The following is a 12,960-nucleotide window of genomic DNA, read 5'->3' as shown; positions in this document are numbered from 1 at the left end:
TCAAGAAAACACTCCCATTTACCATCGCAACAAAAAGAATAAAATACCTAGGAATAAACCTACCTAAGGAGACAAAAGACCTGTATGCAGAAAATTATAAGACACTGATGAAAGAAATTAAAGATGATACAAATAGATGGAGAGATATACCCTGTTCTTGGATTGGAAGAATCAACATTGTGAAAATGACTCTACTACCCAAAGCAATCTACAGATTCAATGCAATCCCTATCAAACTACCACTGGCATTTTTCACAGAACTAAAACAAAAAATTTCACAATTTGTATGGAAACACAAAAGACCCCGAATAGCCAAAGCAATCTTGAGAACGAAAAATGGAGCTGGAGGAATCAGGCTTCCTGACTTCAGACTATACTACAAAGCTACAGTAATCAAGACAGAATGGTACTGGCACAAAAACAGAAATATAGATCAATGGAACAGGATAGAAAGCCCAGAGATAAACCCACGCACACATGGTCACCTTATCTTTGACAAAGGAGGCAGGAATGTACAGTGGAGAAAGGACAGCCTATTCAATAAGTGGTGCTGGGAAAACTGGACAGCTACATGTAAAAGTATGAGATTAGATCACTCCCTAACACCATACACAAAAATAAGCTCAAAATGGATTCAAGATCTAAATGTAAGGCCAGAAACTATCAAACTCAAACTATCAAACATAGGCAGAACACTCTATGACATAAATCACAGCAAGGTCCTTTTTGACCCACCTCCTAGAGAAATGGAAATAAAAACAAAAGTAAACAAATGGGACCTAATGAAACTTAAAAGCTTTTGTGCAGCAAAGGAAACCAAAAAGAAGACCAAAAGACAACCCTCAGAATGGGAGAAAATATTTTCAAATGAAGCAACTGACAAAGGATTAATCTCCAAAATTTATAAGCAGCTCATGCAGCTTAATAACAAAAAAACAAACAACCCAATCCAAAAATGGGCAGAAGACCTAAATAGACATTTCTCCAAAGAAGATATACAGACTGCCAACAAACACATGAAAGAATGCTCAACATCATTAATCATTAGAGAAATGCAAATCAAAACTACAATGAGATATCATCTCACACCGGTCAGAATGGCCATCATCAAAAAATCTAGAAACAATAAATGCTGGAGAGGGTGTGGAGAAAAGGGAACCCTCTTACACTGTTGGTGGGAATGTAAATTGATACAGCCACTGTGGAGAACAGTATGGAGGTTCCTTAAAAAGTTACAAATAGAACTACCATATGACCCAGCAATCCCACTACTAGGCATATACCCTGAGAAAACCATAATTCAAAAAGAGTCATGTACCAAAATGTTCATTGCAGCTCTATTTACAATAGCCCAGAGATGGAAACAACCTAAGTGTCCATCATCGGATGAATGGATAAAGAAGATGTGGCACATATATACAATGGAATATTACTCAGCCATAAAAAGAGACGAAATTGAGCTATTTGTAATGAGGTGGATAGACCTAGAGTCTGTCATACAGAGTGAAGTAAGTCAGAAAGAGAGAGACAAATACCGTATGCTAACACATATATATGGAATTTAAGGAAAAAAATGTCATGAAAAACCTAGGGGTGAAACAGGAATAAAGACACAGACTTACTAGAGAATGGACTTGAGGCTATGGGGAGGGGGAAGGGTAAACGGTGACAAAGCGAGAAAGAGGCATGGACATATATACACTACCAAACGTAAGGTAGATAGCTAGTGGGAAGCAGCCGCATAGCACAGGGAGATCAGCTCGATGCTTTGTGACCACCTGGAGGGGTGGGATAGGGAGGGTGGGAGGGAGGGAGACGCAAGCGGGAAGAGAAATGGGAACATATGTATATATATAACTGATTCATTTTGTTGTGAAGCTGAAACTAACATACCATTGTAAAGCAATTATACTCCAATAAAGATGTTAAAATGAAAAAAAGAAAAAAAAGAATAAAAACCTAGAGGCAAAAAAAAAAAAAAAAATCCAAGTAAACTTTACAGAGATAATATTTTGGACTGGTCTGGTCCATGGACAACATCCAGTCCAGGCCTCTGATGTTACAAATGAGGAAACCAGGACAGAGTACTTGGCATATAGAAGGCGCTAAAAATACAAATGATCAATGACTAAGTGAATGACAAAATAAAGACTCCCAAAGTTCACATGGCTAATAGGAAGAGTTTTACCAAATCTTAACACGACAGAACTCATTTGACAGTTTTTTGAGCATGAAGTGCCAATTATCTTAAATGAATTTGCCAGTCTTTAACTCTCATGGATCTCCATCTATTGGGTTAAACATCCAAAGAGCAAAGATCACTGGAAAGTAATAATTATACTCAATAATAACTTATGAACAGAAGATAACTTGGAAATATACTGATAGAAATATGCATTAGGCACGGCATACTGAGAAGGATCCTCTCATCTAGGTTGCTGGGGAAAAGATTTGCAAAGGAAAAAATGCCCAAGCTCATTCTTCAAAAGTCTGATGATAGGGCTTCCCTGGTGATGCAGTGGTTGAGAGTCCGCCTGCCGATGAAGGGGACACGGGTTCGTGCCCTGGTCAGGGAGGATCCCGCATGCTGCGGAGCGGCTGGGCCCGTGAGCCATGGCTGCTGAGCCTGCGCGTCTGGAGCCTGTTGCTCCGCAATGGGAGAGGCCACAACAGTGAGAGGCCCGCGTACCGCAAAAAAAAAAAGTGATGATAAAGGCACCTTATGAGGAAACATCAGCCTGGGAGAAACCCCAAGAGTACAAGCCACTCAGACTGACTGCCCTCCTTCCAAGAACGGAAACCAAAATACACTATTAGAGAATTTCCAACTACCACATAACTCCCAAAATGCACAGTGATTATGCCAGTTCCCTAAAGTGGGAAGAGAGCATCTTTGGCCTAAATGCACATCTAGGCTACTAATAACAGGTGAGTACACTGAACAAGGTGACTCCAAAAACAAGGTTGCAGCCAACATCTTGAGAGCAATTTGAATTTAGAAGTGTTATTAGAGCCAGGGAGAAAATTGAGAAAAATTCTTGAGAGGAGTATTAGTAACGTTGTTATTCTTCATACAGTAACGCTGGTAACAGACCTGAAAACTATAGTGGGGCCCAGCATCAAGCTTGGGAACGTGTAAATCTGGCTTTACCCTTCTCTGCCCAAGGCCCCTCCAGAATTCTCAGACCCAACATCTCTCTGACCACAGCCCCACTGAAGCCCACCTTCCCTTCGTCCTGAATGACCCCTACGTCCTGCAGGCCTTCCTGAAGTTCAAGGATGTCCAGGGTCCCATCTTCATTATGGTCTAGGTATGAAAACAGTTCTTCATCGAAGGCGTCCATCTGGGATGTCTCTGGCGGCAGAGGTGCTTCGGGTGGTCCACGCTCTGACCCCCGTTAGTCTCCCCGAGCTGGAAGTGAGAGGGAGGATGGTGATCTCTGCCCACCACAGGCCGAGTTGGAAAAGACCTAAGGTAGCAGCTGCCTCTCTGCTACCAAAGCCAAAGCCCCTGGGCCAGGTACAGAACGGAAAGGGGACGGTTCATCGCCACGGCTCCAGAGCAGAAGCACGAGATGCGCTGGGAGCCTCGGAGGGGTTGGTGCTGGAGGCCAGGCCAGAAGTGTGAGGCCATGGAGTTCCGGCCTCACTCCCAGATCAGCCAATCAGACTCCCTGTTTCCCATCTCACTCCAGGAGGAGCCTTGTCTCCAGAAGCTTCCTGAGAGACCTCCACACAGGTCTGTCTCTAAAGGTAGAACTTCTTTTTAGAGAAAAGTGGGTAGGGGAGTTTTGAGACATGGACTGTGGGGCCATAATGACTGGTGGTGTTGGTCCAACATTTTTTTGTTTTTTAAGTTGTCTGGTCACACCTAAGACTTCTTCTTCTAAGGTTAAGGCACTTGGGAATTATTGTAATGAAGCTTGGGACCAGAATGAAAATCTGACCATGTGGGCCTTTCCTTCTGTGATCCTCTCCCCCAGTTCCTTATCTTCACTCAGTATCTGCAGTGGCTCCAGAGCAAGGCTGCTGAACAGGAGTCCCATCTCCATCTGCACAGATTCCGGCAGCACACTTGGGAGGATAATCTCAAAATGGGCAGAAGTTAAGTCAACTGGGGTCCAGGAGATACTCATAAACAATGTTTATGGCGTCTTCTTAATCGCCACTTTCCGTAACCACTGAGAGCTCTGGCTTCCCTATACACATACATGTTGGTCCCTCATCGGGCACCACTGGAAATGTGGAAGTATAGTTTCACAGTCAAAATTCCACTTTTTACATAAGTTACTTTTAAAAATATGGAGTACTCTTTAAAAACTTGAATGTTAAAATTCATATGGAGTAACAAGAACTCTCATGCTGGTGGGAATGCAAAATGGTACACTTTAGAAGACAGCTTGGCAATTTCTTACAAAACTAAACACACTTTTACCATATAATCCAGCAATCATGCTCCTTGGTATCTACCCAAAGGAGCTGAAAATGTAGGTGCACATGAAAATCTAAACACAAATGTTTGTAGGAGCTTTATTCATAATTGCCAAAACTGGAAGCAACCAAGATGTAGGTGAACGGGTAAGTAAACTGTGGTACATCCAGACAACGGACTATTATTCAGTGCGAGAAAGAAAAAAGCTATCAAGCCATGAAAAGACATGGAGAAATCTTAAGTGCATATTACTAAGTGAAAGAAGCCAACCTGAAAAGGTTACATACTGTATGATTCTAGCAATATCATATTCTGGAAAAGGCAAAACTATAGAGACATTAAAAAGATCAGCGGTTGCCAGACAGTTGGAGAAATGGGTGGAAGGATGAATAGGCAGAGCAGAGAGGATTTTTAGTGCAGTGAAAAATACCCTGTATGATTCTGTAAAGATGGATACACGTCATCATACATTTGTCCAAACCGATAGAATATACAACACCTAAGGTAAACTATGGACTTGGGGTGATATGTCAATGTAGGTTCATCAACTGTAACAAATGTTACCACTCGGTGTCAGATGTTGATCATGGGGGAGGCTATGCATGCGTGGGGGCAGGTGAGATATGGTTAATCTCTAGACCTTCCTCTTAATTTTGCTGTGAACATAAAACTGCTCCCCCAAAATAAAATTTTTTTAATTCATAAAGATAATCTAATCAAGCCGTTATCTGTCAGTTTTTGCTCTATTTACTCATCATGTCAAGTACGGAAAACACAAAGAGGACCATCCCATGTCCTTGAACTACCCATGCGTTTGCCAGGAAGAGATTATGCCATGGTTAGTCATAAGTACTACTGCAAGCTTCGCAATAAACGTTTCTCCCCAGAGCTGTTGAGCAGTGGCAAACATCTAATGTTGTTTCACAAGATGTGCTGTGGCCCAATCAACAAGGAATTCTCCAACAAAAGAGAATTTTACAGTCCACAGGGAATGATCCTTCCCTGGGCATTGCAGAGAATGCAAGTAGTCACAAAGAGTCATAGAAGACAGACATCCAGGCAGGCGCAAGAGTCTTAAGACCAAGTAGAAAAGATAGAAGTCACAGCCAGACTTCTGAATAAAGAAAACAGACTAACAGCATTTTATATAACTGATAGAAGAGAGCAAAACATAGACTTGATCATCTCATCATTTTATTGCCTTAATTCTAAATCCAGATTTTTTTTTTTTTTGGTTCTACACTATTCTGAAGTCTTCCAAGCCTAAATTGAACCAAAATAAGCATACTTCCAGCTAAAACTGCTGACTCTTCATCATCAGTTTATTTTTCTGATTTCCATTTCAGTAAATTAAAATTCAGATTATTTCTTCTGCTCTTTGATGTTCTGAAATTTTTTTCCTCAGAGTACCTCAAGTGACATCCAAACACTGGGATTGCCTTTTAAAATGTTCTAACGTGGCCTTTGATGAAAAACAATGAGGAGGGGGAGGCAAAGAGGGAGGAGGGAGGAAACGATGGAAAATAATGCAAAAAGCAGACAGGATTACTAGATTCTTATGGGAAAATTAGTAATAACTACTGTATCTCCTTGTTCCTCATACTACCTTCTACTCTCAATTCCTGAGTCACAGGAGAACTTAATGTGAATTTTATCTCTTCTAAAACACTAATTTCATAATGAGGAGATTTAGAAACACATGGAAAACCAGGGTCACTCATATCAGAAGAAACCATAGTGAGTTCGCCTCTAGCTGGTTCTTAATTTTGTCTCAGAACTTGCCTTGATGTCTTTTCCCTTCCCTGTATACTTTTGGAACACTTAGTAACAATTAGTTATTGTATTCCTTATTATGTTCCACATTCTTTCCATTTAAGGCCTAAAGGAACTTAAATAGAAATTTGCTCTCTTCTACTTGCCAAATTCGTTACAAAAGCTTGGCAACATGGAGATGAGATCAAGTCAGATGGAAATTTATAGAGATTTCACTTTAGGCTGAGTATTTGTTTTAGATGCAAATTATCTTGAAACCTTCCCTTGAAGAATCACCCCATAGTTCTCATTTCTAGATACTCCAGTGGGTAATCTCCCCAATCCTTGACATTATACAAACCCTTGACCTACGCCTCTGAAATTCTCCCCCATAAAGACTGACCATGTAACCCTAATTCCAAGTATGTGATTGGCTACTGTCACCCAGGCTCCCCTCCACACCCTCTCTTCCTCCTGTTTTTGCACAGCCACCAGAGTGATCTTCCTAAGTCATAAGTCTGCCTGTGTCCCCTCTTGCTTAAAATCTCCCAAGTGCTCCCATCACTCAATTGATAAAAGTCCAAACCACCTGGCAGGTCCTCAATGCCTTTCATGATCTGGCCCTTGCCTGGCCCTGACATGACACTATTCCTCAAGAAGGCCAACTGGTCACTCGGTGGAAAGTCAGTTATATTGGGTGCCTCCTGTGGTGTAAGGGGCACTGGGTCTTCCTCAGAGGAAGGTAGGGGTTTCCCTTTCCTGCCCACAAAGGTTCAGATAGCACCACTATCTGGGGGCTTGTGGAATGCCTGATCCACAGGCGTGAAATCCCTACAGAACACAGCATCTGACCAGGGGATCCCGTCATAGTGTAAGAGGTGTGCACCTGGGCCCGAGACCACTGGATCCACTGGCCATTTCACACCCCACACCATCAGGAAGCAGCCAACCTCACAGAATGCTGCAATGTCCTACTGAAAGCACAGCCGAAGCACCACCTAGGAGACAATATTTGGCAAAAATGGGTTGCCACCCTTCGGGATACCGTTATGTACACTAAATCAGAGACCTACCATGTGGCTCTGTGCCCCCAAAAGGAAGAACACATGAGTCCAGGAACTAAGAGGTGGAAGCAGGAGTGGTCCCACTTACTATCACTCCCAATGACCCAATGGGAACTTTTTGCTTCCCATCCCCACAACTCTGGGCTCTGCAGTGTTAGCTTCTGGTCCCCAAGCAGGATAGATACACTCCTGTCAGGGAACACAATGAGGGTCCCACTGAACTACAAGCTATAGCTTCCACCTGGACATTTGTAACTCCTTGTGTCCAGGGACCAACAGGCAAGAAAAGAAGTCACCCTCTTAGTAGGTGTAAATTGGCCCTGATCAGCAGGAAGCAGGGCTGCTTCTACACCACCGAGACAGAGAGGAATACTTACGGAACTCAGATGATCCATGTGGACTCCAGGGATGCCCAGTTATAACTGTGAATGGGCACATGCAGCAACATTGGCCTGAGAAGCTCAGATACTGCAGAAAGGAAAGTTTAGGTCACACAACCAGGTAAGTCACAAAGATCTGCAGAGATTCTAGCTGAATGTGAGTGGAATTTAAAATAGATAGTCAAGAAGGGAAATCATGAGTACCAGTTGTGACCAAGTGAAGCAACGGGGACCGTAGTTTGTCCCACTGTCCTCCCTGAGGAAGAGAGGCTGAGAACGATAAGGGAGCACTCCCCACACCTATGCTGAGAAGCACATCTGTGGGTGCCATGGAGTGGCCTGTGGAGGCCAGGTCAGATCACTCTACAGGCGAACACTCCTGTTTCCTCTCCCTTACCCTTCTTTTGCACACTCAATCCCATCGTGGTTTCTGCTCCTAGGAGAATCAGAAATGACGCAGTTAGCACCAGCAGTAGCCCAAGACAAGAGGTAAGAACATGGGGTTTGGAAACTGGCTCATTCACTGCCCAGCAGGCAAAGAGCCCGGAGTGGAACATGGGGGAAGGATGATGCTTTGTACAAGGCGGGAGCCCAAAGCTGAAGATTTCCCAGCGGTGACCTGGGAAAACAACCTGTTTAAGGGGAACACCTGGCTAGTGCAATGACTCAGGCATTTGTAAAATATGGGGGGAACCATGCTATAAGGGTAGGCAAGAAAGCATAATGATGAAAGGAGCAATTCACCGAGAAGCTAAAACAATGCTAAATTTGAATACACCAGCAGTATAGTCCATTATATAGTCTGTTTTTAAAATAAAAGGGAAAATCAACAGAATTATAAAGGAAAGTTAGCAAATGTGCAATTATAGAGGAAATTTTGACAGTAGTAACAGTTTTAGATAATTTAAAGGCTAACTGATTGCTTATTAGGTACCATGAATTATTCTAAATACTTTACGTATTTTAATTCATCTATTCACAATAACCCTATAAGTACTCATGTTACCTCTGTCACAGATGAGAAAACTGAAGCTAAAAAGATATTTTTAATGGCCCAAAGTTAACTAGTAAGTAGCAGAACCAAGATTTAAACCCAGGTGGTTTGACTAGATTTTTCTTACAAGCTCATCTATGTATGTAAAAAGATGTTTATCTGGAAAAACTATAGAATCAATAAAAAGATCAGTGGTTGGGGATGTGGGAATGAATAGGCAGAGCACAGAGGACTTTTAGGGCAGTAATAATACTCTATATGATATTATAATAATGGATACATGTCATTATACATTTGTCCAAACCCATAGAACATACAACACCAAGAGTGAAACCTAAGGTAAACTATGGACTTAAAGTGATAATAAGGTGTCAATGTAGGTTCACCTTTGGTAAAAAATGTACCATTCTGATGAGTGATGTTGACAATGGGGGAGACTATGTATGTGATGTTTAGAGGCAGAGGGTGTATGGGTAGGTAATCTCTGTACCTTCCTCTCAATTCTGTTGTAAACAAAAAACTGCTCTAAAAAAATAGTCTTTTATATATTTGTCTTATTTTATCCAACATTTCTAGGTATCTAGCAACAGGAAAATTTTTGGTTTTCTTGTCCTACATATGCTGGAAATAAAAGCACTAACAACTGCTTTACCGTTAAGGTTTTTTTTCTTTTAATTATTTCAAATGAGCCACTGTCTTGTTTAGGGTATTTCAAATCACAGCCTTAAATCTTTTTGTACCACTGTGCTTAGATCACTGAGACATGACCCTCATCTTCAAGATGTTTGGTCTTAGTGGAGGGCACAGTCAATAAATAAAAATAGTACCTTTTGAAAATTATAGTAGTAGTGATATAGGAGACAAAGATCTACAAATAGTAGGGTGAGACCAACTCTTCTATAGGGGGTGGTCCAGAAAAGCTCATCACAGAGGAGGTGATATTTATTAAAAAAAAAAACAAACTCTATTTTTTCCTAATCATAAAAATAATAATGCATGATCATTTTAAAAAATTGAAATAATACAAAAATTGTGAAGAAAAAAGTAACAAGGTAATTTAACTCCTACCATCCAGAAGTAATTATTATTAACATTTAATTGAAGAATATACCCATCAAAAAAGAGTGCTGGGAACAGTTAATAATATCTGGCATGAGCACAGATACTATGTATATGTATGTAGGTATAAAATATATTTTATGTATATGTATAGAATACATATATTGTGTGTGTGACAAATATACACCATCCTGTTCTATATGTTTGCATACACACAGTTTTATACAACTTATTTTATAATTTGTTCTTATATAAATTTTGGAAAATTAAAGACATTTTTTATTCCTGAGTTCCTCTCTCTTTTTATTAATCAGTCTTGCCAGAGATTTGTCTATTTTATTCATATTTTCAAAGAACCAACCAAAAAAGCATATAGTTGGAAATTTAAAGCACACAAATAATTCATGGGTCAAAGATGAAATCATATTGGAAATTAGAAGATACTTAGAACTAAATTACAACAAAAGTACAAACTTACGGGATGCAACTAAAGAAGTGATTAAAGTGATATTGTAGCTCAAAATTAATAAATCAAGCATTTATTAATAACTCAAGAAATTAGAAAAGGAACAAATGAGTAAACCCAAAGAAAGTAGAAGGAAATAAAAGTTAATGGAAGAAAATTTTAAAAATGGAGACAATCTTCAAAAAGTACCAAAAGTTGGCTCTTTCAGTGTATGAATAAAAAAGACAAAGGTTGAAAGGGAAAAAAAAAAGGTTGGCAAGAAAAAAAGATTTGGCAAGATTGAAGAGGAAACAGGGGTGGGGGGGGAGATATCAGGAATAAAACAGAGAACATAACTACAGAACAGTCAGAACTTTTTAAAAATCACAAGTGAATATAAATATTATGAGCCTTGGACAGAAAGTGCAGTTTCCTAAAAGTTGTAACTTACTAAATCTGACTCAAGAAGAAATAGTAACCTGAAGAGGCCTGTAACTACTAAAGACATTGAATGAGTAGCTTAAAATATAACTACTATAAAAAGTTTTTGGCTCTTATAGCTTAATAGCACTTTACTCTTGGGATAGGGAATGCCAAAGTGTCCTCCTACGTTTCAGTGGGGTTGGAGAGGTTCCAAATATCTCTGCTGATAGGGGCTGCACTTCAGGGACACAATTAAAATGACTCAGAGAAGCTGAAATTGCTCGTAGGATGGGCCAACCCTTCAGGTCAACTTATGTACTTAGGGCATTAAGAATGTCTTAAACAATGGAATGTTGCCTCTCCTCCTCAACAGGAGGTTGGGGGAAACATACCACTGGTTTTCAAACAGTTTTGAAACAGTAGACAAACTAGCTGGTGTAAGAAAGCAGCTTCGAAGAGATACAAAATGTGAGACTTTTTACAGAACTTGGGGCTCACTGAAGTGTGAGAGCTAAAAAAAAAGAAAAAAGAAAAAAAGTGGCTAAATTTTTGCATAGGCTTAAAAAGCCCTGGGATGCATTCAGACCAAAAGTACTGGGCACAGGATTTTTAATTCTCAGAGTGAGTCAGAGGGTCCACTGCCCTAATTTTTCTGTAAAAGTACCGGTAGCCTTTCAGATCCTGATGCGCATCCGTTCCGGGGTACCTGGCCCCATTCCCGAGCTTCTGAACCCACTCGCGGGTTGGAAGCCACACTTCCAGTTACTTCCTGCAGAGCCGCGGGCAGCCGCCCTCCGTCCTGGAAGCGCCCAGAGTCCCCGCAGCCCTTCCGGCCCTCAGGCCCCGCAGCGACCCACCTCCTCGGCGTCCTGGCCCAGGGGGATGCCCAGGCTCTTGAGCCCCTCCTGCAGCTCGCAGATGTCCACCACGCCGTCCCCGTTGCGGTCCAGCTTGTGGAAGAGGGTCTCGTAGCGCGTCGGAGGCTCCGCGTCCTGGCAGCCCGCCGCAGGCAGCACGACGCCCCGCAGCCAGCGCAGCATGGTCCCGGAGGCGCGGGCCGGCCCAGCCGAGGGAAGCCAGGGAGGCCGAAGGCTGCTTGGGCGCGAGGCCTGGCTGTAAGGGGCGCGAGGCCTGGCTGTAAGGGGCCCGCGGCCTGGCTGTAAGGGACCCGCGGCGCACAAGCTGAAAAGAGCCAAGTCCCCACCCGAGCTCGGCTCGGTGCACGGGGAGTGGCCGCTCCCGCTGCTGCCTGGGGAGGAGCTCGCCCGGCGCCGGCCTCCCCAATAGGCGCGGGGGACGGGCTAGGCACTGCCTTGAGCGGGCAGGAAGTAAAAGGGTTGCAGGGTGCGGCCCGGGAGGGGCTGTGGGACCTGGGAGGTAAGCTCTGCGGCGTCCCTACTGGAGCTGTCAGGGGTGCGGCCCGAGGAGCCAGTCCCGGGAGGTTGTGGGATTCTGCATCAGGGTATTAAAGGTGGGACGGGGTACGGAGGAGGGGTGGTGGTGGTGGTGAACGGGAGGATTGAGGGAGCAGCTGGAAGCTCAGGTTACTTAACTTCAAGCTCCCTGCCCATCGGGCTTGGTACCCTGGCGAACTGCCCAGAAACAGTCCTCTCTGCAGGGACACCGGGCCTTCTCGGGCTTTGTCTCGCGCAGATCTCGCACTTTTTCGTGCAACTCCACGGACACTACACATCTCTGGGACTGTTTTCTTTTCTTTTCTTTTTTTAACATCTTTATTGGAGTATAATTGCTTTACAATGGTGTGTTAGTTTCTGCTTTATAACAAAGTGAACCAGTTATACATATACGTATATTCCCATATCTCTTCCCTCTTGCGTCTCCCTCCCTCCCACCCTCCCTATCCCACCCCTCTAGGTGGTCACAAAGCACTGAGCTGATCTCCCTGTGCTATGTGGCTGCTTCCCACTAGCTATCTATTTTACGTTTGTTAGTGTATATATGTGGGACTGTTTTCTATTTACAAAAAATGAGAGAGTTGGGTGGCTGCTCACTTGGGATGGGAATTAAGCTTTAAGAAGCAGAGGAGTTAAATCTGAAAGCAATTAAGAAACAAAAAGGAACACTTAAAACTAATACAGTATCATATAATTATAGCTCCACAAAACTGGGCGCGGGGTTAGGGGGCACTCAAGGGTCTTTTGCAGAAATTATCAACATCCATCCAGGTGGGCAGTGGTAAAAAGAGGGTTTACTTTGCCCTACAGCTTAGTTAGTGTGATCTGCCCCGATAAATCTTAGGGAGCATCTGCCATCAGCACTTATTAGGAAAACCTCAGGCCCCTCCTTCTCAAGATGGATGCAGTTACAAGGCTTGGGGTTTATTGCCCAGGAAAGACAGAAATTCTTACTGCATAACATGGGATAAGCAAAGGAACAGTGGACCTCCAAAG

At 42.7% G+C, this 12,960-nt stretch overlaps 1 protein-coding gene across 3 annotated transcripts in view; it reads right to left on the bottom strand.

The window, feature by feature from the left end:
• Positions 1-11,917, bottom strand: part of SLC25A24 (solute carrier family 25 member 24) — a 58,054-nt gene extending 46,137 nt beyond the window's left edge. The window contains exons 1-2 of one of the 3 annotated variants that reach the window (XM_030868871.2): positions 11,407-11,511; positions 7,626-7,716 (exon numbers count right to left, since the gene is read on the bottom strand). In XM_030868871.2, the coding sequence (XP_030724731.1) occupies positions 7,626-7,643 (18 nt within the window). In that variant the 5' untranslated portion in view covers positions 7,644-7,716; positions 11,407-11,511. Of the gene's footprint in view, positions 1-7,625; positions 7,717-8,025; positions 8,045-11,406 lie in introns of those variants that run through there. The other 2 variants (XM_070046733.1, XM_030868870.3) reach the window with 2 other exon arrangements.
• Positions 11,918-12,960: the final 1,043 nt, after the last annotated feature.

Source organism: Globicephala melas, chromosome 1, assembly GCF_963455315.2.
Source record: "Globicephala melas chromosome 1, mGloMel1.2, whole genome shotgun sequence".
Taxonomy (NCBI): domain Eukaryota; kingdom Metazoa; phylum Chordata; class Mammalia; order Artiodactyla; family Delphinidae; genus Globicephala; species Globicephala melas.
The sequence above is the reverse complement of the archived record's forward strand: the minus strand, read 5'-3'. Positions and strand labels throughout refer to the sequence as shown.